At 35.6% G+C, this 27,926-nt stretch overlaps 2 protein-coding genes across 3 annotated transcripts in view; one reads left to right on the top strand and one right to left on the bottom strand.

Moving 5' to 3' along the window:
- LOC117119889 (ras-like protein family member 12) overlaps positions 1-8,706 on the top strand; it is a 21,375-nt gene extending 12,669 nt beyond the window's left edge. Inside the window, exons 3-5 of one of the 2 annotated variants that reach the window (XM_033264875.1) lie at positions 6,879-6,949; positions 7,163-7,356; positions 7,578-8,706. In XM_033264875.1, coding sequence (XP_033120766.1) covers positions 6,879-6,949; positions 7,163-7,356; positions 7,578-7,902 — 590 coding nt within the window. In that variant the 3' untranslated portion in view covers positions 7,903-8,706. Of the gene's footprint in view, positions 1-6,875; positions 6,950-7,162; positions 7,357-7,577 lie in introns of both variants that reach the window. The other variant, XM_033264874.1, reaches the window with a different exon arrangement.
- A 4,021-nt stretch (positions 8,707-12,727) lies between these two features.
- On the bottom strand, positions 12,728-27,803 carry LOC117119867 (chromatin assembly factor 1 subunit A-like). The gene is made up of 13 exons (XM_033264853.1): positions 27,619-27,803; positions 22,368-22,433; positions 21,210-22,033; positions 21,036-21,065; positions 20,361-20,602; positions 19,394-19,475; positions 18,698-18,910; positions 18,215-18,288; positions 17,407-17,563; positions 17,038-17,106; positions 15,941-16,039; positions 14,971-15,271; positions 12,728-14,848 (listed from the first exon to the last, which is right to left on the bottom strand). Exons 1-13 carry the CDS (start codon positions 27,683-27,685, stop codon positions 13,728-13,730), a joined length of 3,345 nt encoding a protein of 1,114 aa, XP_033120744.1. The 5' UTR covers positions 27,686-27,803; the 3' UTR covers positions 12,728-13,727.
- Between the last annotated feature and the right edge of the window lie 123 nt (positions 27,804-27,926).

Below are 27,926 nucleotides of genomic sequence, written 5' to 3'. Positions count from 1 at the left end.
CCCAGACTCATTGTTTTATTTATTTTTTATTTTGTTCTTATTTTTAGACACTTTTTAAACATCGAAGATTATTATTTTACAGTAAAGTATATCACTGTACTGTAATAAAGAAGGTAGTATTACCATGGAGCTATAAAATATATAATATATAATTATATATATAATATAAGAAATATATAATTTTATAGCTCCATGGTATTACATAGTCACACCTACCGCACATAAGGTACAGATAAAATTTGTTGGTTTTTCTATTAAAAACAAAAACAAAAAAAACCTTAGTTGACATTTTAACTCAGCCTCGATTTGTTCTTATTTCCTTCTTGTATCTCAGTATTCTTGTGTTCTTATAAAAAAAAAATATAGTGTATGTTTAGTTCGTGTGTCGATTTCAATAACATAACTCACCCGTTCAGAGCAAATACAGTAAAGCACAATAACTGTTATTACTACTGTTTAGGCAATGGTGTATATCAAGCTATAGGCCTATAGATGATCAGCTACTAGAACTGTGCTTTTTTGGCTGTGGACCAATATTGCACATTATTTGAAAGTCAGACTCCGGAGGAAAAAACTTTAAGCCTTGAGAAAACGCTCGTATTGCGTATGAATCATAAATGATGAATAGGCCTACAGTATGCCTTTAGTTGAAATTGACTTAGTAGGTATAAGCCCATCGTGAATTCTGTAATTGTGTCTAACGAATTTTGTAGAATCATGTCATGTTTTAGGCGTTCAACTGGAATTGCATTCATAAAGCACAGTGTCGCCTTTTGTATCAGCAAAATGCTACTTGAGATAGGCTAGGTCTAAATGATTGGAATGAAAAGTGCATCACTTTGTACAGTGTTTATCGGTGAGCGTGTTGTGAGTGATAATACTTTTACCGATCCGTGTTCCACCCATCAATCTTCGTTGGATATAATACGCACTTCGATGGAATTCATTCAGGAATAATTGCGACTATCGCAAGACACACTTTGATGGAACCAAACGATCAGACAACTGTCCTGAACGTTGGTCTATGCACTCAGATACTTAGGCGCCATGCTGATATTGTAGTTCAGTCGATCATCACACATCGTCCTCTCAAGACTGATTCTGTGTAAAATATGTATCTCATGAGAATTAATAGAAAAACACAATATACATTGTTTATAGCATCTCCTACCGATGTTCACATGTAGAATAGTGCGCACAGGTACTAAATATTACATATTATTTTAAAAGTAAAATTCTATTAGTTTGTATTCGTGCATAAGTTCCCAAAGCTATCATTAACATCATTCAACCTTAAGATTAACAAAATATAAGTAAAATAGTATAAATCTCGTTAAAGAAATGCAAATCATGTTAAAAAGTAAAAAATAGTGCTACTTTACTTCTTGTTACATTTAAAGTAACAATCTTAAAAAGAACGATTTTGCTATTTGAGCACACAAGAGGTGCGTTCCAACATGATGTCTTAGAATATATGATGATGATGATGATGATGATGATGATGATGATGATGGTTATGGTGATGAAGATGACGATGACGATGACGATGACTATGATGTTGTTGTTGATGATGATGATGATGATGATGATGATGGTTATGGTGATGATGATGATGATGACGATGACGATGACGATGATGACATTGTTGATGATGATGAGAATGAGGATGATCTGTTTTGAGCGTGTCAGCGCCTTGCGTTGTGAGCGTGCTGGTGCGCGTTTGTCTCTTCTTCGAGCGGCCCTGACATCTGCGGAACGGATCACTCTCTAGACTTGAGTTTATAAGCCTGTAATCAAGAAAATGAACTGATGACAAGACCATTATTGTAATATTGGGTTTATAATAGGAAGTAATAAAAATAACATGATTTAAATTATGTGAGTGCCTCGGAATGTGTATGAGGAAACTGAACACATACTTCATGTCCAGAGGGAGACATTGCTCGATTCCTAAGTAGTAGTAATAGTATCGCAAACTTACAGCTGGGACTATTTGTCACTACCAACAGGATATATTCCGACTTATAGTAGTCATTTTTAATGAAATGAAATGAGTCACATTTTCATATATAGGCCTATATATATATATGACGTCATTAATCTTGACTGACAGTTATACTTACAATTCATTCCCCTTGACGGTCAAGTGTCAAATTAAATATTTATTATTATATGTCAAGTCATTATGATATATCGTATCACCATTATTACATACGGTACATTATTGATGTAATTTATTGAACATTTTATTTACTATTTTTAATATGGTTTTGTGTTAAGGTGTGTTTGCATGTTTCTCATTAAGGGAAAGAAGACTTTTTGATTGTCGCTTTAATGATCAATATGGTTCCCGTAGTGCATTCAGACAATGTGGATGTTCCATAGGCGTAGATCCCGGGGGATGGGGGATATATCCCACCCCCAATATTTGACAAGTGGGGATGGTCCATTGAATCATATCCCCAATATTTTGACTATGTATGGGATAAAATGGAGCGTTACACACTTCAAAAGACTGTTTACAAAGATGAAAATTAGCATAATGTATAAATGTTGATAACAAAATTATTTTATCTGGTACCAATCTAAGCTCTTCTTTCCTTAGATGTTAGATGTGCCTGCAAAGCAAGCCACATTTTCACACTGAAGGGTGTGAACGACATCAGTAATTTTATGTCAATTCCAAGAATTTTCAATCACCCCCCCCCCCATGAAAAATACTTTTCTACGCCACTGAGATGTTCAGATATATATATAAGAGAATGAGATGAGTCGGTAAAAAAGGACAGAAAAACAGATGATGAATATAACAATTACGATATAACGTATTACTTATTTGATTGTCGTAGCCAAATAATATCGTATAGGTCGATGCACAATAGTTAATTGTTGCTAATACCCAACTTCAAGAGAGAGCCGCAAGTTTGTTAAAGTAAAACCGACCTAAAAGGACAACGGCACATATTTTAAACATTAGTTTATAATACACAATTCAAACATACTGATCATCTACATTTTCGAAGAAATTACGTAGCCTAAGCCACCTTTATACAAAATAGGAATTGCTGTTGTTCCATTGAATTATTACAGCGTACTGCCGAGGTTAAGTATAGCCATATTGCTTAAGTGTGACTCTTCTGAAATCAATTTTAATTACTGGTAATTTGCTACGGTATATTTACGGCGTTCCAAATTTAAATTCTAAAATAGGAACACTGGCTTTCAGTACATCTTGTTTTCAATCTTTCTTTAGAAAACCTATACCGGCACCAGTATTTTATCTACGTGTTCATTGTCAAATATTTTTGTGTACATCGCTTCAAATGTCAGTTGTACTGTACTTTATTTAAAGTGGATGTCCCACAATTCATTGCGGTAATAAATAAATTTGACCGCATTCAGCATAAATTTCTTTTTGAATTCGCAGTATTAGGATACGTACCGCATGCATCATAACGCAGCCAGTGAAACTCACCCATTGAGTATAAAATGTGCTGGATCGAGTAAATGATTGCGTGAACACGTAAATCGCCCCTTTAGTATATTTGAAATAGAGCAATGGCTTGGACGACTTCATTTCATATGGATCAACCTAAGCACGAGTAATTTCTCTGAAAATGTTTCATGATGCTATTGACCTGATTACTGGTATACAGTAGTTGGAACAGCAGTCGAATTAAATTCACTGGTCTATATTTAGATCTGTCTCTTATACACATCTAGATGTGTATAAGAGACAGGCACAATAACTGTTATTACTACTGTTTAGGCAATGGTGTATATCAAGCTATAGGCCTATAGATGATCAGCTACTAGAACTGTGCTTTTTTGGCTGTGGACCAATATTGCACATTATTTGAAAGTCAGACTCCGGAGATATATTGGATTTAACATTGATAGGCTTGTTTTATTTCCCCGAATATTTTCAATTTCATCTTAAAGAGTATAGAGAGAAGAACATGTCGGATAAATATAATATTCCTCCTAATGACTTAGGCGTTACCAATATTTATAGTATGATTCATACTTATAATTTTCCAATTGTTGATGCGCGCACACCGAGCGTATCTAATTAACCTAAGCGTGGGGTGACTGTTGGCAATATAATACTAGGGTGCGCTGGCGGTTTAGGTCTATTTCAATTCAACTAAAATTTATTCAGCAATATCATCTTTTTAGCGGTTTCGCTATGAGAGCTGTGGGCAGTACCTGATCCACAAACCTTGTTACTGAATTGTTTAATTCAGGGGCGGATCCAGGGGTGGTTCTCCCTGTTTTGCCACTACAATATTTCAGTACAATGCCTTGTATTGGAAGAAAATATGTTTATTGAATAAAAGTTTTTTTTTGATAATACAAATACAAAACGTTTCAGCAGGGCTTCCGGCTGCCGGTCCCTTCGTTATGCCACACTGCTAGCGTTCTTCGCACCGTCTATTCTGTTCTCCGTTTGAAACATTCCGTCCCTATTTATAAAACCAATTTTTTTATGTTAATTAAAGGATAAATCATGAGTTTGAACGAAGCCATCGAGTAGGGCATAAGGCATTAAGATATAGGTCCACCTTTCTAATTATTTCTCATTCTAATTTTCAATAGAAAACTAATGACTTACTCGTACGAAGCACGGAGGTGTAAGAATCATACATAGGCCTAAGTACATTCAGATATACAGATATACATTGTATTTTTAATTTTTTAGCACATCAAACTTTATATAGCCCTGACTGCATTACAGATTAATAAACAATATGCCGATGTTTGCTGTTGGCTTGGAATTAAATAAAATATTAAATAACAACGTTTAACAATGGAGGAAGAAAATAGAACGCAAGAGCCCTCAGACCAATTCTTATATTTCGTGATGACGTCATTCATTCATTCATTTATTTGAATTCGTCATTATTTAGGCTACACTCTTTAGGATAATTTAATCTACGCATAAGCCTATTTCCAATAAATAAATAAATGATCCCAAAATGTCGATTTGTGTGATTGTAGGCCTACTTAAATATTTTATGAGGTTGCCTGCAATAGTTTGCTTGGAATTCGTCTCGAAAAATGACACGATGCTGAACTTTAGGATGAAGAGACGTGACAGACGAAGGTCGTTGGTGACGTCATTATGATCGCAGATTCACAGTATGCCCAACACCAAACTCACTGGGTCCCCGACAGCTACCGACTGCCGTGTACAGGAGTTACAGTTAAAATTCACTCAACAAATTGTAGGACTACAACAAATCCATTTTTACTTGTTTTTGCTGCTATGTCCCGTAAATTAAAGTTCTTTAACTTCTAAGCACCTATTTTTTAATAGGTGTATTTGAGCGGTCAAATGATGATAATCACACTTTGTATTGCATTCTAATAGGAGTGGTCTAAAAGTAGTCGAACGTTCAAAAGGGGCCAGCTCCAGAGGACATATTATATTGATATTATACATTGAATAAAAAGCCGAAGATGCAATCAGAATCCAACTCGGCCTCAGTAGGTTAATGCAATGCTTGTTTATTATTTTGTCGTATGCATAATACTTGAGAATAAGTGTATCCGGCATTGATGCTGTATAAAAATCAAGCATTTCAAGACCGCAAGCCCACGGACCAGACAAATGCAAAGGTGATTTGAAACGTATTTCATTTGGATGTAACGCGCGCAGGTGCAGTAAATTGCACGCCGGAGCATGAGTAACCGTCATTCGGCTCAATCAGAGTCGATCCATCTGAGGAGTTAAATTGAACTCTCCCGAAAACTCATTGAATTGATTAAAGGCAAAAATAAAGTAAGGTTAATCAGTGGTGGCGCTAGCAGGAGAAGGGGAATTATCTCCCTCCCCCACCCGTCTGACAGATCTGGCCCCCGTCGTCGGACGCCATGACGAAGTCGTCGTCCGACGCCATGTCGAAGTCGTCGGATAAAAATAATAATTTTTCTATTACACCGCTGTGTTTTTTAATATGCTTGATTCGTATCTGTACACTACGCTGGTGATATTATAATCATTGATATAAACGCTTCATGACATCATAGACAGAAACAGAAGGGTCACGCAGTGCTTTACAAAAATACGATTATACTAAAGTTATACAAAATATAGGGACTTAATAAATTTGTGTTTCTAGTATCCATTATCATAAAAAAAACAATGTAATTATAAATCTAGCACTGGTAATGAAATATTATATTCCACTGCAGACAATCAGGGTCGGATCCAGAGATGTTCGAAAAAGGGGGGGGGGAGGAGACGTCTAAAAAAGGGGGGAGCTGGAAGGGGCCGAATGTGGGGCCGATCCAGATAACAATACCCTAGGAGGCATGCCTGAATATCTGTGTTTCTAGTAGACGCCCGGAAATAACCTCAGAGTCCTTTTGGGCGATCAACTTTTTCTTTTCTTTCTTTTTTTGCCAAAAAAGTGGGGGGGGGGCGGGGCGGCACGGAGACGCTATGTAAGTGAAATGAGAATAAAATATAATAAAAATTATTAATAGACATAAACCTCAAAGAGCATCTTATTATCGGTGGGCCTATACTACGGTTGTTATTTATTAAACGAACGAACGTGTTGTACGGTAACTTACACACGCACACATGCACACCCCCCCCCCCTCCACACACACACACATAATATTTATATTTTCAATGGCTATCTGTGTGCTGCGACAACTTTTTATTGCCTTTTCCTTTCTGTATTTGTTTAAGTATTCAAATATTATGTATCTTAATGTATCTTGACATTCTGCTAATAACTCGCTATCAATTGTGATAATAATATAATAAAAGACTGATTGATTTGGTGGGATCAGGTTACGTACGTACACAATATACTAAACAAGATCACACTCACTAATTAATATTTCTTTTATGATTTCAGAAGATTCGTACACGAAGAAAGATTCTGTGGATAACCAGGTTGTTCTTATCACTCTACTCGATACAGTATTCCAGGTGAGCTTCAAAATTACTCATCTTCAATATTGCACGCTTTCAATGTCGCCATATTTGATGCAAGAAACTAGAGCGTGCAACTGATATTGTCAAAAATCTTATTTGTAATAAAGTTCTTCAACTAAACAAGATAATAGCCATGTTGAAAGACATGGCAGATGTGTACGGCGAATTTTATCTGAATGTGTAAATACATATATTTTTTACTCATAGGAGACACGTGACATAGAACGATATCTGGATTGGTCGGATGGTCTTATGGTAGTGTACAGTATTACCAGTAAGCAAAGCTTTGACGAAGCCAAGCAACTTCTTCATGATGTGTCTGAGTTACAGAAAAACAACGGAGAATCGACAGAGATTCCTGTCGCCCTTATCGGTAACAAAAATGAAATGGAGAGATACCGGTAAGTTGGTTTACAGAGTGATATTAATGGAATGAAATAAATAATGTCGATTTTGTTGTGTGTCAGTGATGGTAGCGGCGATGTGCTGTGCCTAAACAAACGGTGATTTCGATAGTAATAATCGTTATAGATGACGGTGGGTTATTTATAGCATAGAGAAAGAATTTTCTGCTGACAAGATTATATGTGATCTTACTGATAAAATCTTAATATCATTTCAGACAAGTCAGCAAAGATGAAGGCACAATCCTTGCTACCCAGTATGCATGCTCATATCATGAAGTTTCAGCAGCTGGTGACTTTGAAGATGTTGAAATAGTATTGCACAAAATGGTTCGGGAAATTAAGAGAGAAACTGAGCGACATATGCCTATCAAACCACTTTTTATATCAGAAGACAAACTGTTACTACCGCCCGCTACGACAAGTGGCAAGGAGAGAGGCGATAGATCCAAATCTCCCACACCAAAGCCACCAAAAGTTGTTCAGAAAAAGACTGTTACAAGCTTTAAGATTTTCAACAAAAAGGGCTTCAAAATTTTCTAAGAAGAGCTTTCATTCTTGTTACGTTTGTGTATAATTTTATTCTGTACCCTAGTTTGCATGTTGTTTCCAAAAGAAGACTGTTGCATTTGTTCGTACCTACCAAATTTAGGGAGTTTGACGCGATTATTAATGATACATAAAAAAAAAGCTGTGTTATTATTTCATTGTTTTTCATATTAGCACAATGTAGCTGGACCAAGATGGAGTTTTGAATTGTATTCATACCTCCAAGAAACACGTGTTATGCAAAGCAATAATAAGAAAAAGATTTTGAAATATTTTTGTTATTGTTTTCTTTTTTTTTTAAATAAAAAAAAAAATATCGAGATAGTTGTAGGTTATTAAAGCAATGTAAAATAATAGATCAATATGATAGTGGCAATCACCACTAAAATAATAATTGACAAAATACATAGGCCTATTATATGCCGTACGTTAATAATACTATAGAAAAATGACTGATGTACTGAATAATATTATTACCTGAGTATATTATTCAATATAGGTAATATAAAGCAATGTACTGTATTGTCGTTGACATATTGAATAACATAGCAATGTAAAATAATAGATCAACATGATAGTGGCAATCACCACTAAATTAATAATTGACAAAAGACAGGCCTATCATATGCCGTACGGTAATAATACTATAGACTAACGACTGATTAATATTATTATAGTATATTATTCAATATAGGTAACAAAAAGCAATGCACTGTATTGTCGTTACCATATTGAATAACGATTAGCCTAATTGTTAAGACCAACAATTTGTAGTAAATAAACATGTAGTAAACCCAAGTTGTCTTATACATTGCTTTCTCGCATAACGCTGCCGAAAATGAAAAAATGAGGAACAATTTACCCCTCATTCTGATGAATTTACCAAAACAGTCTTCCGTCTTTTGCAGTGCGTGAAATTGTAGATTCATTTGGACCGCAGACATGTCTGTGCCACCCGCCACCCAGTTTAAAAATAGAGAGGGAGACCAGGGAGGGAGTTACAGATGGAGGGTTTAGACCACTCAGTCCTGTCATACCATAGTTGGAGCTGGGGTACGAAATTGTATGGCCGGAAATTGCATTAGGAAATTTGAAAAATATTCAATATATAAACCTATATCATCGTGTTTACAGTATATTTGAACAATATATGTAGGCATGTATATTGTATAATATACAGTAACCGTGCTGTGGTATGTATGTGGTAATGACATAATAGGAACAAAAATTGAAAAATCAACCTAAAAGAGAAACACGGATCGTAAACTTCCTTAAAAGAATTCATGTGAGATATACATCTTTTGAGCACCATCCGTCAAGAGTGCTTGTTTATGTTATTTGTAAATTATGAAGCAGTTCTGTCATTGACATTTAAGAATGTACTTTATGATTGGGAAGCATAATACAAGCTATGATTGACACTTGTGTTGTAATTGTGCTCTTAAAATACCAAATAGTATTGCTGTCCTTGGACGATCTTTCTCCATGACAACATTATCGCTTACGAATTCGTTACGTCAATCCATGTTTTGAAAAATAATTAATGCGGTTATTAAAAAAAATGAACATTATATTTTTTGTTATCTGGTTTTTTGTATAGGCCTACCATACGCGAGAGAATATGTGCTCCGTTTGAATAAGCGCCCCTCTTAACGTGAAAATTGTCTTAAGCGCCCCGTTTTGAATAAGCGCCCCTCGATTCCTAAAAAAAATCAATCATGACAGTACAGAACATCACCAATTTAATTGTCTGCATCAACTATTTGCATCTATCTTAGCATTGTCGGTCTGTCAGTCCATCTATCCATCTCTCGGTCTATCAGTCTCCATTAGGTTAAACATGTTTTTCGGTTTTGGTACATCTTTAGAACCCCGTTCTTGTTTTATTGCTACCCTTTTTGAATTTAGAACTACAGTATTTAATATCTAAAAAATATATACTGTATAGCCATTTTTAGTCAACAAAAATAAACTGACCTCATCACTCTCGTATCTAAGCAAGAAACCCTGCAATGATCCTGCTAATCTGAATTGGCGGATGGCCAACACGCTTACCACCACCGCCAACACTACCACCACTAATTTCATCTGCTGTTGTGTAAATACCCCAACATTCTTGCCATGAGCCATATGCTCTCTCGACAATTACATTTTCTTCACTAAAACCATTCGTTTATCTTCAATAAAAAAAGTTCCCCTTGAATTTTCCAATTTCCCATAAGTACCCCTTAAATCTTCATCTATTTTCATAAGCGTCCCGTTTGAATAAGCGCCCCTCAAAAAGAGCCAAAAATATTTTAAGCGCCAGGACGCTTATTCGCGCCAATACGGTGGTAGGAGCCTAAATTACTTTTGAAAAAAAAAATACATTGTTAAGGGCACTATGGCTTGCGTAAAATTCGCGTTTTTGAGTAGGCCTACAGAATACTATTTACATTGGACCAGGCTACACATAATTCAATCCCCTATTGTAACGGTTTGTAATAGCCGGACCGCGAAGCAATTTAATCTGACCCGCGAGAAAAAAAAAACTTTTACTGGAAGAGAGCTCTTGGATAGTTTCAGGTGGGGAGCACGTTATAATGTTCCCCTTAATGGGATTTATGGGGAAAAATGATCGATGGATATTTTCTGTTGTTCTATTCTTACTATGCTTTCTTCAAACAAAACATCGCGTCTCAGAAGTAGCAGGAACGTAGCCATGATTTTCAAGGTGGGCGCGTTGGGCGTGGTATGAGGTACGTAATACCGAGCGGGGATGACTTCTGGCGGGACTGTCCCCTCCCTACGCCAAGGACCCTGGTGGGGTCTAGGGGGTCAGGACCACTGGTGGGGGTCCAGAGGACGAAGACCCATCATGGGAGGATCGCATTCTGGACGTTTTAGGACTGTATTGAGGGTATCAAGTGAAGATAGACACATCATAAAGGCCTAACAATAATTATAACTCAAAAGTGGCGGATCAAGGAATTCGAAAGAGAGGTGGCACAGAGGGACTTTGACAGATATAGGGTCAACCCACCTCAGCCGACAGAAATGACACTTTTATTAGTAAAATTCATCATCATCAAATCACCATTATAATAGTCAAAATGAAGCTTACAAAAAAAACCCCAAAACTATGCTATAGTATATTTTTTAATATGTTCGTGTTATAAGAGGGATAAGTGTATGTATCAAAAGTATTCTAATTTAAGGCAGCCTTGCCTTATTAAATAAACGTAGGTAACTTGGAGAGAGAAAAAAAATATATATTGTCAAATTCCCACGATCCCATCCCACACGCTTCGTGAATTGTTTTCAACTTGACTAAGCAAGTGAGAGATCCCATCGTTGTTATGGCAAATATAATTAGCGAGTGCTTAACCCAACATACCATAAACAGTTCGGTTGAAGTCTTATTAACCTTTAGTGCAAATTGCAAAACATGTTACATCGTCTCAGTGCATCTGACAAGATACTTGTAGAGGACCTACATAAAACACGTTCTCATCACTGATTGGTGCATGTTCCTCTTTCATTATTTCGTGGTGATTTGAACTGGAATATAAGTGTACCACCGACAACATTGAACCTCGACTGCCTATTATACAGCTTCTGCGCTACCTCATTAACATTATAGAGATTAGAAGTGTCGCTTTGACATTATACCATAATAAATAGGAACCTAACTTTTGAATGAAGTAAGGCCTATAAATAATAATAACAACACCAACGTAGGCCTACTTTTAAAAATTATAATGCCATGCGTCCCAGCTCCATGTATTATAACTGAATTCGATATTTTCCGACTTGTGGTGGTGTTCATTAGATTTGGGAATTAGATATTCTGTACAGTAAATTAGCAATATACCTTTTGTTTGAATGCTTTGTATTTTCAAGTTTTTCTTATGGCAAGGTTACTTCGGAGAAAACTCAACCCAACATAACTGGTCAAGTACTTGCTGATTAATTCCGCCTTAAGTTATTAAATTTAATTGAAAAAATGTTATCTTCGTCAATGGACATTTTCGCTAAGCTTGACAGTCTGAAAAGGTCCATTAAACAGACGTGTAAATATTAGTTTCTAAACTCTGAATTCACCTTAAAATGGCTGGTAAATGTTTGTCTCTCGTTTTAAGTTGGTACTTCTGACCAATTTACATCCATTTTTGTCATTTAGACAATGCTGCCAAATTACTTGCTACTTTATAGTCTATTCCTGTTATTTGGCTAATTCATGTAGTTATGTAATTTTTGTTTTCACTTCACGCACTGAAGGGTCGTGCCAAATAACTTCTTAATATTAGTCTAAGAGTGATGCATCTATTACCTGACAATAATGTTTAATTTAGAATGCATCTATACAAGTAGGCCTAAACTTTTACTTTCATGAATTGAATGCTTTAATTGTATTTTAAGCGATTTTCCTGTACTGTGTAACTAAAGAGATAACAAAAGACCTCGTACTAATTTCTGTTGGCTGTTGAAACATTTACCTTCTCTGTGTTCTGCTTGCATTAAAATAAAAACATATTACTTGCTAATGTGGGTAGTTAAGATGATGATTAAAGACACGACCAGCACTGTTTGCCCAATGACCTATTACTAGGGTATCAATATTCTGACCAGGTACCAACAGCAGGCACATTCAACAATCTAAAAAACCAGCAGGTATCCTAATGTAATGGGGTGTAGAATGTGACCAATGACATCACTGAGGTGCGCATGCCCAGATTCATAAAATTCCACTTTTTGATAACTTCACAGGGTTTAATTAGGTGTAGTTAGAAAGTACTGTAAGCCCCATAAAATACAGGAAAAACTTAAACATTGACACTTATAAACATCACAACATTATTTTATTCGCACCATATGAAAAATACAATCAAGGATACGTTTCAACGTACCAAACTATAAAGTTATCTTTAGCAGAAAAAAAGTATAGCCTTAACTGTAGTCTTAGTTGTAAAGTTAGGATTATGGATAGATAAAAAATATAGCATGTCTTTTCATTCTCTGCCACCTATTTGGAAAAATTCATCTTAACCATATTCCTAATTGAATACGCATATTTTACATGTTTCTTATGGATCTATAATAAACAGATCACCAATTTTCACTATATAGATTATAATGAACTGATTAACCATAGTCGTAACCATTTTCCTTATGGATTACAATATACTGTAACCACCCCCCACCCCACACTCCTGGATGGAAGCCTCAAATATTTCATCTAGTTCACATTGAGATGTAAAAGAAACATTTCAAATACTGTATACTGTATATTAGTGACAAGTCTTAGCAATATATTGTCCTGCAACTAGTGGAATAATTTATTAGCTAGGGTTTGAAGATCTTACTTCCAATAGAGGGTCCTGGGTTTGAAGAAATTTATTATAATTAAACTGGATCCACATAATGGGACTTAGTGTATAAAACATCACAGCATTCCACTCTGTATTTGGTTGTGCTGGCCAACCTGCTGTTGGATGTCTAAGAAATATAAAAATAACAATGGAAAGAAACTAGAGAACAATGCATATCACAATATTAATAATGTACATGCTCTATACAATACTAAAAGGGTAAAGGTTAGCTAATTGAAGTACTTCATGTCATATGTACTTGGTTGCTATCTAAGTAAAAATAAATATATGTTTGCTTATTGCAAAGGATCATGAGGCATTTTTGTAATAATTTGATGATCATTTTACAACTTTTTAAATCATCTGATTGAAATCATCATCCACCTGACTTCTAATATACTTTTTTCAAATATTAAAGTTACTACTCTATCTGGAATCGCCACTAAAAAACAACAGTACTGTATTTGGCTAGTTACCCTGTCCCTCACAATCTCCTGAATACCCACAATCCACTTCCATGTTCTGTGGCACACATTCTTTTGCAGAGCCAACACTACAATGGGTAACTACATTTGACTTGAGGACATTATGTGCTGCTTTTTTAGCCAGTATTTCAATGACAGTTGGTGTCTTCTTATGCTGGTTCATCTGAGGCTTCTTAGTCAGTGTTTCCTCCATGTTTGGTGTTTTCTGAGGCTGATGTGGACAGATTGTTTGTTGATTAACAGCTGGTTGAAAGGTGTTCTTGGGTTGGTTTGGGTTAAACAATGATGGTGTAGCAGGGAAACTTACTTGAGGTAAACGTACCACTGGAATGGATTGTAGGAGTGTTGGTTGGATGAATGGATTCAAGGTAGGAACTCTTTGAATACTGCATGCAGGTGGTACTGTTGCCCTCATCTGTGCACCTTGCTGTAACTTCAATAGAACTGTTTTTTCTTGTTGTAATCTAAGGAGTGCAGCTTTCTCTTCTTGTTCTAGCCTAAACTTTGCAAGCCTTTCTTGCTCCAATTTCAGTTGTAGTGCCCTCGCTTGTTCTTTCTTTATCCTCTCTTGCTCTTGTTTTTTCTTTAAAACTGCTAAGTTTTGTTGAGTTTGCTTTTGGTAAGCTTCTGGTGAGAGTTTCTTAGCAAACTGTGCAATTTGGTTTATTTTTGGAGTTGAAACTGGTGAGCATGTGTCAGCAGTATTTTTCAGTTTCTTTTCTTTGACAGTAGTGTTCGGAACAGGCAAATCCATCAGATTATATTTCTTTAAAATTTCTTCATCAACATACCAGCATTCACGATCATAGCCATTACGTTTCTCGCGGACTGCAATTTTGTTGATTTTTAATTTCATTTGCCGGGCAGATATACTGAAGTCGCATTCGATTGATGGGGTGCTAGGACGGGTTGGGTTGTCAGCAAGGTTATTGACTGGTGATGGTCCTCTCTCATTTGAACTACCAGCCACTACATGGCTTGAATCATCGGTTTCATTTTTAGTAGAGTCATTATTTTTCTGGTCCCAAAATTCCCGGAATGATCGACTAAGAGCCTTGATTCCTGCAGTGTTGCCATGGACTAATCTAATTAAATCGGGCATTGCTGTGGAAAGTAGAAAAACAGACATATTTTCTATGTTATCATATTTATAATCTTTGTATTATGCTTGTGTATAATTTACAGAATCTACAAATACTCTGATATGATTCTTATGTTTTCCTCACCTTCTTTTGGGACACCCTTCCTTTTTAAGGTGTGCTTATTTTCACATTCACCAGTGGCTGAATGCTCGGTAATGTCTGTTGATGACAACTGGCTGTAACTTGTTGGTATTGGTGTATTCACTAACACAATGGCGGCAAATTGTTGTAAAGCTTTCCAGTGTTTTGATTGGGTATCATTTCTTTCACCTTCCCAAACTGGACCAATGAGCACAGGTGTTAGAGTTTCAATCTTTTTCTTGAGACCAGCTTCCCAAGCCTGTGCTTTGGCAGCCTGCTTTTCCTTCAGTTTCTTTATACCATCCTATATATATATATAAAAAAAAAAAATTAACAACAATTTTTATCTTTCATTTTTTAATACATTTGCATAGCAATAAAAAAATAGATAAAAAAAAAAAGGAAAAACAGATATGAACTGGGATGACTACCTCGCAATCGTTTCCACCCTCGTCTTCAGACAAGTACCCATGAGGCACGAAAAATCCATCATCATCCTCATCGTCATCACTCGCTGGATCATCTTCACCCTGGAAATCATAATTGAAAGATTTAAATTTTAAATATATTTAACTCCAGATATAACTTTGGAATATTAATAAGGCCTATGAGTTAAATTGGTTTTTACAAATAAATGTTATAATTTGATTTATGTCATTAAATAATTAATTCTCTTCTATTAGAGATATGTGGCTTCAGGAAAGGACGAGGATGCATGGATCATATATTCACTCTCAGAACCATAATTGAACAGAGCATAGAGTGGAACAGCAGCCTTCACCTGAATTTCATAGATTTTGAAAAAGCCTTTGACAGTGTCTCCTTCAGTTTCTTTATACCATCCTATATATATATATAAAAAAAAAAAATTAACAACAATTTTTATCTTTCATTTTTTAATACATAAGCATAGCAATAAAAAAATAGATAAAAAAAAAAAAGAAGAAAAACAGATATGAACTGGGATGCCTACCTCGCAATCGTTTCCACCCTCGTCTTCAGACAAGTACCCATGAGGCACGAAAAATCCATCATCATCCTCATCGTCATCACTCGCTGGATCATCTTCACCCTGGAAATCATAATTGAAAGATTTAAATTTTAAATATATTTAACTCCAGATATAACTTTGGAATATTATTAATAAGGCCTATGAATTAAATTGGTTTTTACAAATAAATGTTATGATTTGATTTATGTCATTAAATAATTAATTCTCTATTAGAGATATGTGGACTCGCGCTTTCAATTTTAAATGGTTCCTTTCCATTTTGAATACTCAATTTTGTTCTTTGAGTATTGAATCAAATATTAAATTATAGAAAATTTGAATTTGAGGTTTTGACCTTTTTGGTGTGAATTTATATTCTATAAACCTTAAATTTCATAATTCATAATAATTTTATTTCACTCAAAACGTAATGAGTCTGGTAGGCAAAAAAGGGAACATGTCTCTGTACAAGATGCCTACCATAGAAACAATGATAATGGCAAAGACAATAATAAAAATAATAATAATAATAACAACAATAATAACAATAACAATAATAATAATAATAATATAAACATTGATCATCAATATTTACTATTTTCTCTTTTATCCTCTTGAGCAATTTGTTCATTTCAAGATTTTCAGACTCCAAAGTATCTTAATTTTTTGATATTAAACCACAGTTGCTGTTTTTGTGTGTATTTTTCCTTCTTTGTAAATGCATATGGCTCTGGTTAATAGAGAAATTCAATCAATCAATCAATCATTCAGTGATGTGATTATGTACTTTTTTACGGTACATCCTGCAAAGGATCTTAGGATCCACAACTGCAGGGCAACAGGGACTGTATGGATCTGTACACTGAGGTAACACTCTACTCATCTTGAATGATGTACTGGGTTCTTTCAGATGCACATGAGCCATTGTGTACACTGGGCCCACAGTTTATAGTCCTTAACTGAGAAAACTTGTTCTACTAGAACCATAGACGAGCCTGCTGCTCGAACCAGCACCAATAATATGGCTGTAGGTTTTAGTGACCCTGCCTTAAGGGCTTGGCCAACCAACTCGTACTTACCTCTGAGTTAGATAGACTCTCTCCAGGCTCCTCCCATTCTTCATCACTGTCCACCTCATAATCCAAAATCTATACAGTATTAGGAATATATGAACCGTGTTTACTATTCAAACTGTACTATAAAAAATCTCTTATAACAAACAGTTACCGAAGATTACAATATAACTGAAGAATACAAGTATCTTTAAACTGATATCTTTGTTCCATTTAGACCTGATAAATGATTGTTTTATATTTTTATCCATTTAATGGTATTAAACAATAAGGCCTTCTATCTTCCAATGAGTTTTGTCCTTTTCAATACAAGGAACATTAAAATTAGTTGTTCAGCTATGTTTAAATCATAAATTGAATAGATATTTGACAAACCTCATCCATAGCAAATGGGTTGCGAGGATTTATTTTCTTGCTAGTCTTTCGCATTGTGCCGTAAAAAGCAGGGCGATAATTATCATGGAAGTAAAGGAACTTGCATTTAACCAGCTGCTTCCCATCTGGAATGACTTGAGTGTCAGAACTACTTGTGCTGTTTCATGTAAAAAAATAATTATAAGCAAACTCAATGTTACAAACAAGTATACAATACTAAAATTAAAGTAAATGTCTGCAATAATTACAAATTGTATCTCTCCAGGCTAAGTAATTTCTCAAGGCTTACTAAATAATGTTGCACTTTGAAAACAGAATAAATTGTATCATTTGTATAGCACCTGCTAAAAACTGTTTATTTTTTGTTCTTTTTTTACACTGGGCCTTTAGGTATTAAATAAATTTTATTTAGAGAAATAAATGAGTTTTTAGAAGAGTTGTGAATTCTTCAATATGTATTCCTTCAGGTTGAAGGAATAAGCAGATTTAAGTACGTATTACAACTTCATGTTACATTCATTATATTCCAAACAAGCCGATACAAATTGTAGTATCCAATTGATTTATTTAGTGTGAGAGCTGAGAAAGCGCTAAGCAGTGACTAACTGGATGTGCTCTTCCATCACTAATCTCCCAACATCACAGTTTTACAACCAATTTAAATTATTAAACTATACTAAATATTGCAACTGTTGAATATAATTTGTACATTTGGTAGTTATACATGCATGCTATTACATCCATAGAAATATTTAGATATATCATGTTAATTAGATATTGTTGTTAATATGAAGTCGAAACAACTTACACAGCTGTTTTGACATCCTTTCCTGGTTTAAACCCATTACACTTGATGTCATTAAGATATGAGGCTGTTAGAGTCTGAAAATACATACAATTATCACATATTGATATACAAAAAGACAATAATCAGTTTAATATGCTAGCAGGGCTAGAAAAAGATGGAGGCAACATGAATGTCCTGGAGGCTATGTAGTGTACAGACAACATTTGGTGCTGGAGGCATTTTATCAAGACAACTTCCATGGTCAGAGGCACAAACATTTTTTTCCAGACCTGTATGCTACTATAACGATTGACACATAACTGGACGGAATGAGAATTGAACCTTGACCTCAAGAAGTCTGATTCAATACACCTGCAGCAACTGCTCCTACATGCTCAACATACTCATGTAAAATATCACATTAGAAATCAACCAATATCAACGAACAATTCTAATTTTTGTCTGCATAAAAAAGACGAGTGTTTTCTAAATCATGGAGTTTACCTGGTTGTTGATAGCCTCTTTGAGTTCCTTTTTCTTGTCCTCATCAATGACCCTTCGCACTCTTGGTGCCAGCATCATACCTTCTTTCAACTCAAATGCTGCAAATGGCCCGCAGCTCACATTCTCGGACCACTTCTCTTTGATGGTGGAACATTCTGGAGCTTTGGTGAAGAAATTACGAAAAGCCTTTTCTTGTTTTTCTTTCTTCAGTTTCTGCAAAATGAAAAAGATTGATAACATGCACATGAATCTGTTTCAAAATTAGAGAAATAATGACTCATTAATGCAAAGACCACGTAGGAACTTTCCACCTTTCGGCATCATGTAATATCAGATATTTGTATTGCACCTTTTGAAGAATGATAAAAACTGCTAACTGAATAATTAAATAATTAATGTATAGAGTAGTGTCAAAAAGAAAAAAATGCAAATGAAAAATGAATCTATAGTATTCCTATTACACACTTTCATGTGGATGCTGATTACAAAATATTATTTGTTACACTATATGATTATACCAGCATTATTTTTAGAGACACTTAAATATAAATGTAAAAAAAAAAGTAGTTACTCTTAACAAATTACGGGCCCATTATACCTTACAAAGGCTGTTTATGAGGAAATATAATGTTAGTGGCATAATTTACTGGACCTATATTCATTCCCAATGGTGGAGATTTTGTAATAAATTCATACTTTTTCTTCATTAATTCTCTTTTCTTCTTCAATCTGTTTCTGTTTCTCATCTTCTTTTTTCCTTTTTTCTTCCAATTTAGCTCTACAAAACAAGAAATAATCAATGACATTTTGCATATATTTCAGAGTTTTCCTAAGTAACTAGAAGTGTTCCCCCATTATGTGAAAATTGTTATTTTGAAACATTATTTTTTCCATAATAATAAATTGAATATTTATTAAGTGCTCTGACACAGATGGTCTCACAGCGCTAAGATAATTGGAATAGGTAAGTTTTGAGAGCAGTTTTCAACTGTTTCAAAGTTGGGGGATGACAAACATTACTAGGTAGTTCGCTGCATAGGGATGGCGCAGCAGCATATAAAGCATTGTGAGAAGTGGAATTGGTAAGATCATCTTTGGCTGTTCTTAAAATATTATGCGCAAGCCTACATAAATGTTGTAGGCATGTCTCCGTATGTCTAGTCATCCTACCTAGCCAAATAAGAAAAAATAAATCTTTAGTCAAAATAAGCAATATACAGTTATGACGCTGGGTGCTGCAAGGGTTAAGCAAAATGGCCCCTCTAAAATGTATACTTTTCCTTTTAAAAGCTTAGAATTACAAACATTTTCAACAGTTGTATGTTTATAAAGCTTTGACATAAATTATCATGATTGGTTCTAAAATAACTTAATAGATGGACTTGCAGCAGGGTAATTTTCTTTAGCCTTCATCTTGGGGAGGACATTGTATTTTATCAATTTAATATCATGACCATGTTAATGCTTTTTAGACATTTAGAATGTTAATTCCAAAGTACAGTAGCACCAACATAAGCAGGTACCATCAGTGTGAAAAAGTTGAATAAAGATTACTGCTATATACAGTATAACCAGAATTAGATGTAAAATTATGAGGCAATGTGTTGGTAAACACATGAGGAGCCGATGTATGTAAATATTCTGATCTAGGTAGTGCACTTACTCTATTATCGCTTGTTTCTTTTTCTTTTCTTCTTCTTTAACTCTCATTATCTCTTGTTTTTCTTCTTCTTCCTTTTGTTTTTTGGCTTGTTTTTCTTTCTCTTTTCTTTCTTTTTCTAATTCTTTCTGATGCTTGGCTTCTAATCTTTCTTTCTCTTTAGTTGCCTTTGCCTCTTCTCTTAATCTTTGCTTCTCAGCCCTTTCTTCTTCTAATTTCTGCTTTTTCTCCTTCCTGAGTATTTCCTGTTAAAAAAAAGAAAAATTGTAATGGTACCAGTGGCATATGTATGGCCGATGCCGTCAGTGCAAAGCACTAGGGCGCAGGCCGTTCTATAATTAGCCTCTAAGCACTATAATAAAATAACATTTCCATAATTTACGCGCCGTACGCTCATTTCCAGGCCCACAGCACATACTGAAGCTGGAAATTACGTTTCGGTTACATGTTTTGGGTTTGTGGGTCTGTATTAATATCATTACCATGGGCACGGATGTTAAGACGTATGTGTACACATTCGTAAGTCATTAAAATGACATCATCAAAAAAGTCATCAAAATTACTCTTTTTAAAAACTAAATAGAGCATGTTTTAGCATATAATAATTTTCAATTGAGGGTCAAAGTACGGCGGATCACCAAACTCGTCCTCAGTGACGAGTTCAAATCTAGTATTTACATTTTTTATATCTCTTGATAACTTTGGAGTCTGTAGATTGCAGGAGAATGTGTAAATTAATAACTTGCAAAACAGTTCTAACAAAATTATGCATTAAAACAGCAGGGGGCTATGTTGATATTGTGAAACATTATTTTATAGTTGGATGACAATATTTAACTAGTTACAAAATACCTTATTTGGAGTCTTCCCTTTATTAACAGGAGTAGTCTTCTCTTTCACTTCCGGAGTCTTGTCTGTGGTTACAGGTGTTGACAAAACCCTTACTGGTGTGGCTCCAGAGATGACTCGCACAGGAGTGGTATCCAAAGCAAATATTCCTGTTTTTAGACTAGAAGCTTGGCTGTTATTTTTCTCCTCATCTACCTTTGTGGGTGAACAAATGCTTACTTTAGACTTCCTTGGAGTATCTGTAATATTGCTTGAACAACCTTCATCTTGAGGAGTATTTTTCTCTTCACAAATGGGAGATTTCTGCACCGAAGTATCAGGAGATTCTTGAGCAGGACTCTTCACTAGTACGTCCACACACTGGTCTACCATTTCAAGTTGGTTGTTGTCCTGCTTTTCGTCTAATTTACCAGTATCACCATTAATTATAAAACATGAGCGCTCAGTAACATCTTCTCCATCAGAGGTAGAAACTTCAGGTTGTTGTGTTTTGTGAAAGAATTGATCAAGCACAGCACGTTTAGGTGTTTGTGAGCTGCTATCAGCCTCTGATACTAAAACTGGAAGTGAGGGGGAAATGATGCGTGAGGGGTTGGTATCTTCTGAGCTTGAACTTACTTCAGCATCTGAGGTTGATTTATTAATAGCTTTAATCTTTTTCACTGGAGTAATTTTTGATTTATTTTCAGACACCTTTGTTCGGCCTAGAAGTGATGGCTCTGAGTTTTCAGAGACCACATGTTTCCGTTTACTTGCACCTTGATCAATTTGCATTACTGGTTTGTGGTTGACAGGAGATGGCGTCAGGGTTTTAAATGGTAACCGGCCTATGACAAAAAATTAAAAGTTTAAAAAAAGTGTAGATAGTACATTTTTTCATTTAGCAGAGCTATAGTGATATGATTCCAATTTTACCATCCTGGGTTAAAATTATTATCACTAAAAACAATTTCAATTCCGAAAGATCTTAATAAAACTTAGATGTTAAAGCAAGCATCTTGTAAGTGGCAAGTCCTTTGGATAATGAAAATAAATGCATTTCTTCTTCTGCTGATTATATTTGTTTATTTCACAAATATAATCCATGAAAGGTACAATATGGCAAATCTAGCCTATAGGCCTACTTCAGCATCTTCCATTGCAATAATGAATGTTACTTACACTGCTTTAGTTTTTTGAATGGAGGACTTGACATAACAATACTATTGACTGGTGATTTATCAAGACCTACAAAACAAACACATATCGTAAGTCTATAAATTTGAAAATGAATTATGGATTTAGACACTTTTTTTGTCTATTCATGTTTTTTGACATTTTATACATTCTCTCCCTGTCACCTATGCGAACACAGGCAAAAAATTGGTGGGTTTGACTAGTAGAGATTGTTCAGTAAAATGTCAGTGAGAAAGATATACAGTACCGCAAATATATATTTATTCATCTATTACAGAAACACTGAATCTCAATATATGTAAAAATGCAATTTTTTGTATAAAAACATTGCTAAACCCCGCAAACTTCCAAAAAACACAGTCCACACCCATCCAAACCCTGTGATAATGATTGACACATAGTATAGGGCTAAACTTGGTATCTCAATAAAAAAAATCTTAATTTTATGTTCGACACAACTTATTTTTGGGGTAAAAAGGCCATTTTTTGTATAAAAAAATTGCTAATCCCGCAAACCCCACAAAACACAGTGCAAACCCCATCCAAGCCCTGTGATAGTGATTGAATCACATAGTATAGGACTCAACTTGGTATCTCAATAAAAAGAATCATAATTTTTATGTTCGTCACAACCTAATTTTTTGGGGTAAAATGGAAATTTTTTGGTATTAGATTCTCTGTAAAATCTCAGATTAATGTGTATTTTTTATATATGATGGATTGATCCTAGGGAACGACTGTGTATTCAAAGGCTAAGCACATAGTTAGAGAGGGCGCATTGATGACTATTTTAGTCGAGTAATGGCGATTTCATGGGGAGAAGTGCTTGCACAGTGGACTGTATAATCATGGAGGTAGAATGTTATGATGATGGATGTTAGTTAAAATTCATTACAAATTGAAAAATAAACAAAATTTACTCCGGCAGTTTTACGTAGCGGTTCAGGCTTTCAATCGTAAGGTCGGGGTTTCGAGTCTCCGCTGTGCAGATTTGCTTGTGTCCTTGGGCAAGGCACTTTAGCTACATTGCTTCAGTCCACCCAGCTGTATCAATGGGTACCGGCAAACTGCTGGGACTAACCTGCGACGGACTAGTGTCCCGTCCAGGGGGAGTACAACTCTCATCCGCTTCACACTACGAAACTAGAGATAAGCTCCAGCCCTATGAGCCCCAGTGGCTCGGAAAGGATTTAGTTAGTTTAGTTAGTGAAAAAGAAACAAAATTTACTCAAATTTCAGTTTAAGCGTAAGTTTTGCCGGTGTTTGCGTAAGACTGTATGATTTGATTGGAATGCGTAAGACTTACAGCGAATGCGTACGGTTTGACAGGTCTGGGCAATACAACCTTCGGGTCAGTGCATTTGCATATTATTAATCCATGTGCAACGCCCGGCGGACCCGAGGGCCTTGAGCACTTCATTTAGCCAAAAGCTTGTCCAGAACAGTGACATCCCTCCAATTGCAATAGGAAACTATTGCAATTTTTCCTACGCGCAGGCTTCGTAGATACATCGTAGCCTGAAATAAGCAATCTAAAGAAGGCTACGAAGCGAACCTACGAAGCAAAATGTGTTGTTTATTTGTATGTGCAGAAAGACTGCTGTAGCCTACTGGAATAAACAATGTATTGTTTGGTCATTTGTGAATGACAAGCACGAGCTTAGACTGTTAATATTATAAAGTATGGAGCTGTTTTTTTCAATAAGAAAAACATACACTTTTCTTAAGTTATTAGAATGAGCAATGAGTCACAAGATGTTAGGTCACAAGCCAAAAGACAGGGATGTCACCAGCTTTTTGGAGTGCCGGTCGGCGATCATTCCCCATTTTCCCGGGGGAGGGGGGTCGCCGCCGTATTCGTGGAAGCTCTTAAAAACCAAAAGTCAAGCAGGCCTAGGGCCAAGACTAGCTGACGCGATTTTTTTAGGCTAGGCCCAGGTCAGAATTTGAGGAATGCAACAAAACAGATGAAGATGAGACTTACTGTAGGCCTAATTAAATTCAATAGTTGACATGCTTTGTTTTAGATTAAAAAATAATAATGAACAAATCCTGGCGACAAAGCGTCTATCCGACTGTACCCAGCCGCATTGTTTGCCGTAATTTCACATGTTTGACGATTACCACGATGAATGTGTATGTCACTGATTCATGTGCACTCATGTATTTATTTTTTGTCCATTTACACATTATATATTAATTATAACTAAAAGTGAAAATACAAAATGAAAACAAAGTAAAGAAATAAAACATAAATCAGGTTTTGTAAATTTTTAATAATCTTCCTGCCCCGGATCATGCTCTCTTAATAAAATACTTGAATGGTCACGATTTCAACTTTAACCTTTGAATGTGTACAGCAACCGTGTCATGCCGGCCCACAACGTTCGCTATGACTCAACTGGGCTTAGGCTGTTCAGTTAACGATGAATAGCAGGGCAGTACAGTATTTTGTTACAATTAACGTAACCACGGAAACATTTATTGTATTCTTCTTGTCTTTATCTATCAATTTAGCTTGTCTATTGTGTTTAGGTAAACTAATTATTTTGTTACAATTTGTAAACTGTTGAAATAATAGTGGTGGTCGGGAGCCTGTAAATCCTGGTCAGAAATGTCGAGTGCTGGACAGGCCCCTCCACCGCTGACCAGCGTGGTGACACCCCTGAAAAGACATTCAAGATTAGAAAGGTCAATTTGACCAACATCGTTGGAAAAAATTGACAATATGCTCATATCCAAAAAAAAAAATAAGCAACGCTTCCAGCCTCTATACCAAAATAAGTAAGTACACTTGATGTGATCGGGAGTCTCCCCTTCCTCTCGCTGTTGACGACAGGAACTTGTTTGTACTGCTGTATTATATCATTTTTTAATTAATTAGCCTAGGATAGGGCCTAGTCTATTTTTTATTTACAATTATTTTACCGCTTTTAACTGTCAAAAATGATGTTCTCAATGACAATACACACGTGTGAAAAGATTGTTGATCAAATAATATTTTGTAGTCTTGATTTAGTATGATAAATATTAATAAAGAAGAGTTATCGTCTGTTGATCGTAAAATTACTGAATGTTACATGGAACCCAAACGAAAATAAAACATTGTCAACCCCAAAAATCGTGCAGCGGGCACGCCAATCAGAACACAGTCTGTCTCTTATACACATCTAGATGTGTATAAGAGACAGGCTATTCTTCGTAAGCACCAGTAGTGAATGTGTATCTAGACAATATCATTACATATTATATTCATAATATTTCATGGTGATCAATATCGCATTACTGATCAGTTACTGAATCGAACAATCATATAGGTATCGTATATAGGCTTATACACATAATAGGTCTATACATATAACATTAATCCAATATACATTTAATACGCATTAACATATTTCATTAAATGAATAATGTTGTGCAATACAATACGTGGTTATGATGCATTACTCCAGATATGTAACAAAACAAGTTAGTGTCCTTGGTTCACACTTCACTCCGGCTAGTGTGTCAACTACCAATCACTGCTATCCGTTTTGTTTGCGGTTACGTACGTCATTATCGGTCTCAACCGATTCAAATCTAACCAACCCTCCCGCGACAGCGCGGACTATATGCTACTGAACCGATATCGCTACGCAAGGCGGTATCCAACACATCAGTCATTCCTCCGCAGAGAAAGTAGCACGCAATTTGCATAAGAATATACGACCAGTGAACGATAGCGTACCACGAAATTTGCATACGACAATCAAGTGAGCAATAAAGCAAGGCGTAATTAGCATATTAAAGAACAATAGGCTGAAAATGTATTACGGCGATCTTAAACCTGACACCCTGAAAAGACATTCAAGATTAGAAAGGTCAATTTGACCAACATCGTTGGAAAAAATTGACAATATGCTCATATCCAAAAAAAAAAATAAGCAATGCTTCCAGCCTCTATACCAAAATAAGTAAGTACACTTGATGTGATCGGGAGTCTCCCCTTCCTCTCGCTGTCGACGACAGGAACTTGTTTGTACTGCTGTATTATATCATTTTTTAATTAATTAGCCTAGGATAGGGCCTAGTCTATTTTTTATTTACAATTATTTTACCGCTTTTAACTGTCAAAAATGATGTTCTCAATGACAATACACACGTGTGAAAAGATTGTTGATCAAATAATATTTTGTAGTCTTGATTTAGTATGATAAATATTAATAAAGAAGAGTTATCGTCTGTTGATCGTAAAATTACTGAATGTTACATGGAACCCAAACGAAAATAAAACATTGTCAACCCCAAAAATCGTGCAGCGGGCACGCCAATCAGAACACAGTAAAGTGTGTTAAAGGTTAACCTCATGGCAAAATGTTAGAAGAGCTGTGGGCGACAGTGATTAACAAACAAAGGAAATGCGGTCCAGCATGACTAGCTTTAATTTGGCATGGTAGTCATTTCTATAGTTCATTAGTATTGGATAGCTTTGCAAGCTCTGCTTCAAATCGTAATAATTTGTACATGATTTGTCATCATAATTCTTTTAAAGAAAAGCACAAAAATACTCCGAATTGGAAAATTTTCCAGTATAATTACTGTCTGCTCTCTTCCTCTTAGGGGAAAATGTAGGCTGTAAATGACATCGAAATTCGAACATACTGTACTGTTAGGCCAAGCCTATAGGTAGCTAGCTAGGCAAAACACGGTTTCAAAACATGATCGATCTAGGCCTAAGCTAGGAACTAACTTTGTTTATTAGTAAATTGCAACATTTCTCACATGTTGAAAGCTGGTAAACTATATTTCAATTGTTTGCTCATTGTTTGTCAGCCCTATGATCCAATTAGATCCCAACTACAATTGACAAGTGCATTAAACATTGACAAACATTAATAAAGGATGATATTGCATCAACAAACCTACTTAAAAAACTGCAACAATATTAATTTAGGGATAGGCCTAGGCTAACTAGGCCTAATCTGTCGGTGTGTTGACAATTATTTTATTTCTACTAAAATAGAGATAACACTCCACGCATCCGATCATGTCAGCCTCAACAATTTCTCGCGCCTTTCGTCAAAACACAAGGCAAGGAAGGGCCTGCAATACCCACCAAAATGAAGTAGACAGTCTATAGCCTAGCCGTACGTAGCCTACGTCGTAGGCTAGGCCAGAGAGAGAGTGGGTCAGGTAGCTTAGGCCTAGCGAAATGGTGATGATATCAGATTATTAAACAATCAATAGCAATTACCAGCAAGCGATGCATTCCTTTTTTTGTTTTCTTCCATCGAATGTTCATTCACTTGACTTTCTATCATCTTGTACTACAGCTTAGCAAAGAATTTACACAAATTTACAGATAGTCCTATCCTGAAATGGATTGTTACTGATCTCTTTACAACAGAGACTTGTTCTTGGCGCGCGTATACACAATTGCCCAATCAATTTAAACAGCTTCCCTATTGGTCTATGATGAGAAAATGTTCGTTGTTCTACCAATAGGTGAGCTCCTTAAAAGAGGTTTAGTTGGCACTTGTATGACGTTCTTCCCCGGAAGTA

This window comes from Anneissia japonica, unplaced genomic scaffold (assembly GCF_011630105.1).
Source record: "Anneissia japonica isolate Jap-2015-1 unplaced genomic scaffold, ASM1163010v1 scaffold724_len3256291_cov202, whole genome shotgun sequence".
Lineage (NCBI taxonomy): Eukaryota > Metazoa > Echinodermata > Crinoidea > Comatulida > Comatulidae > Anneissia > Anneissia japonica.
Note: the sequence above shows the minus strand (reverse complement) of the source record. Positions and strands in the feature narration are given on the sequence as shown.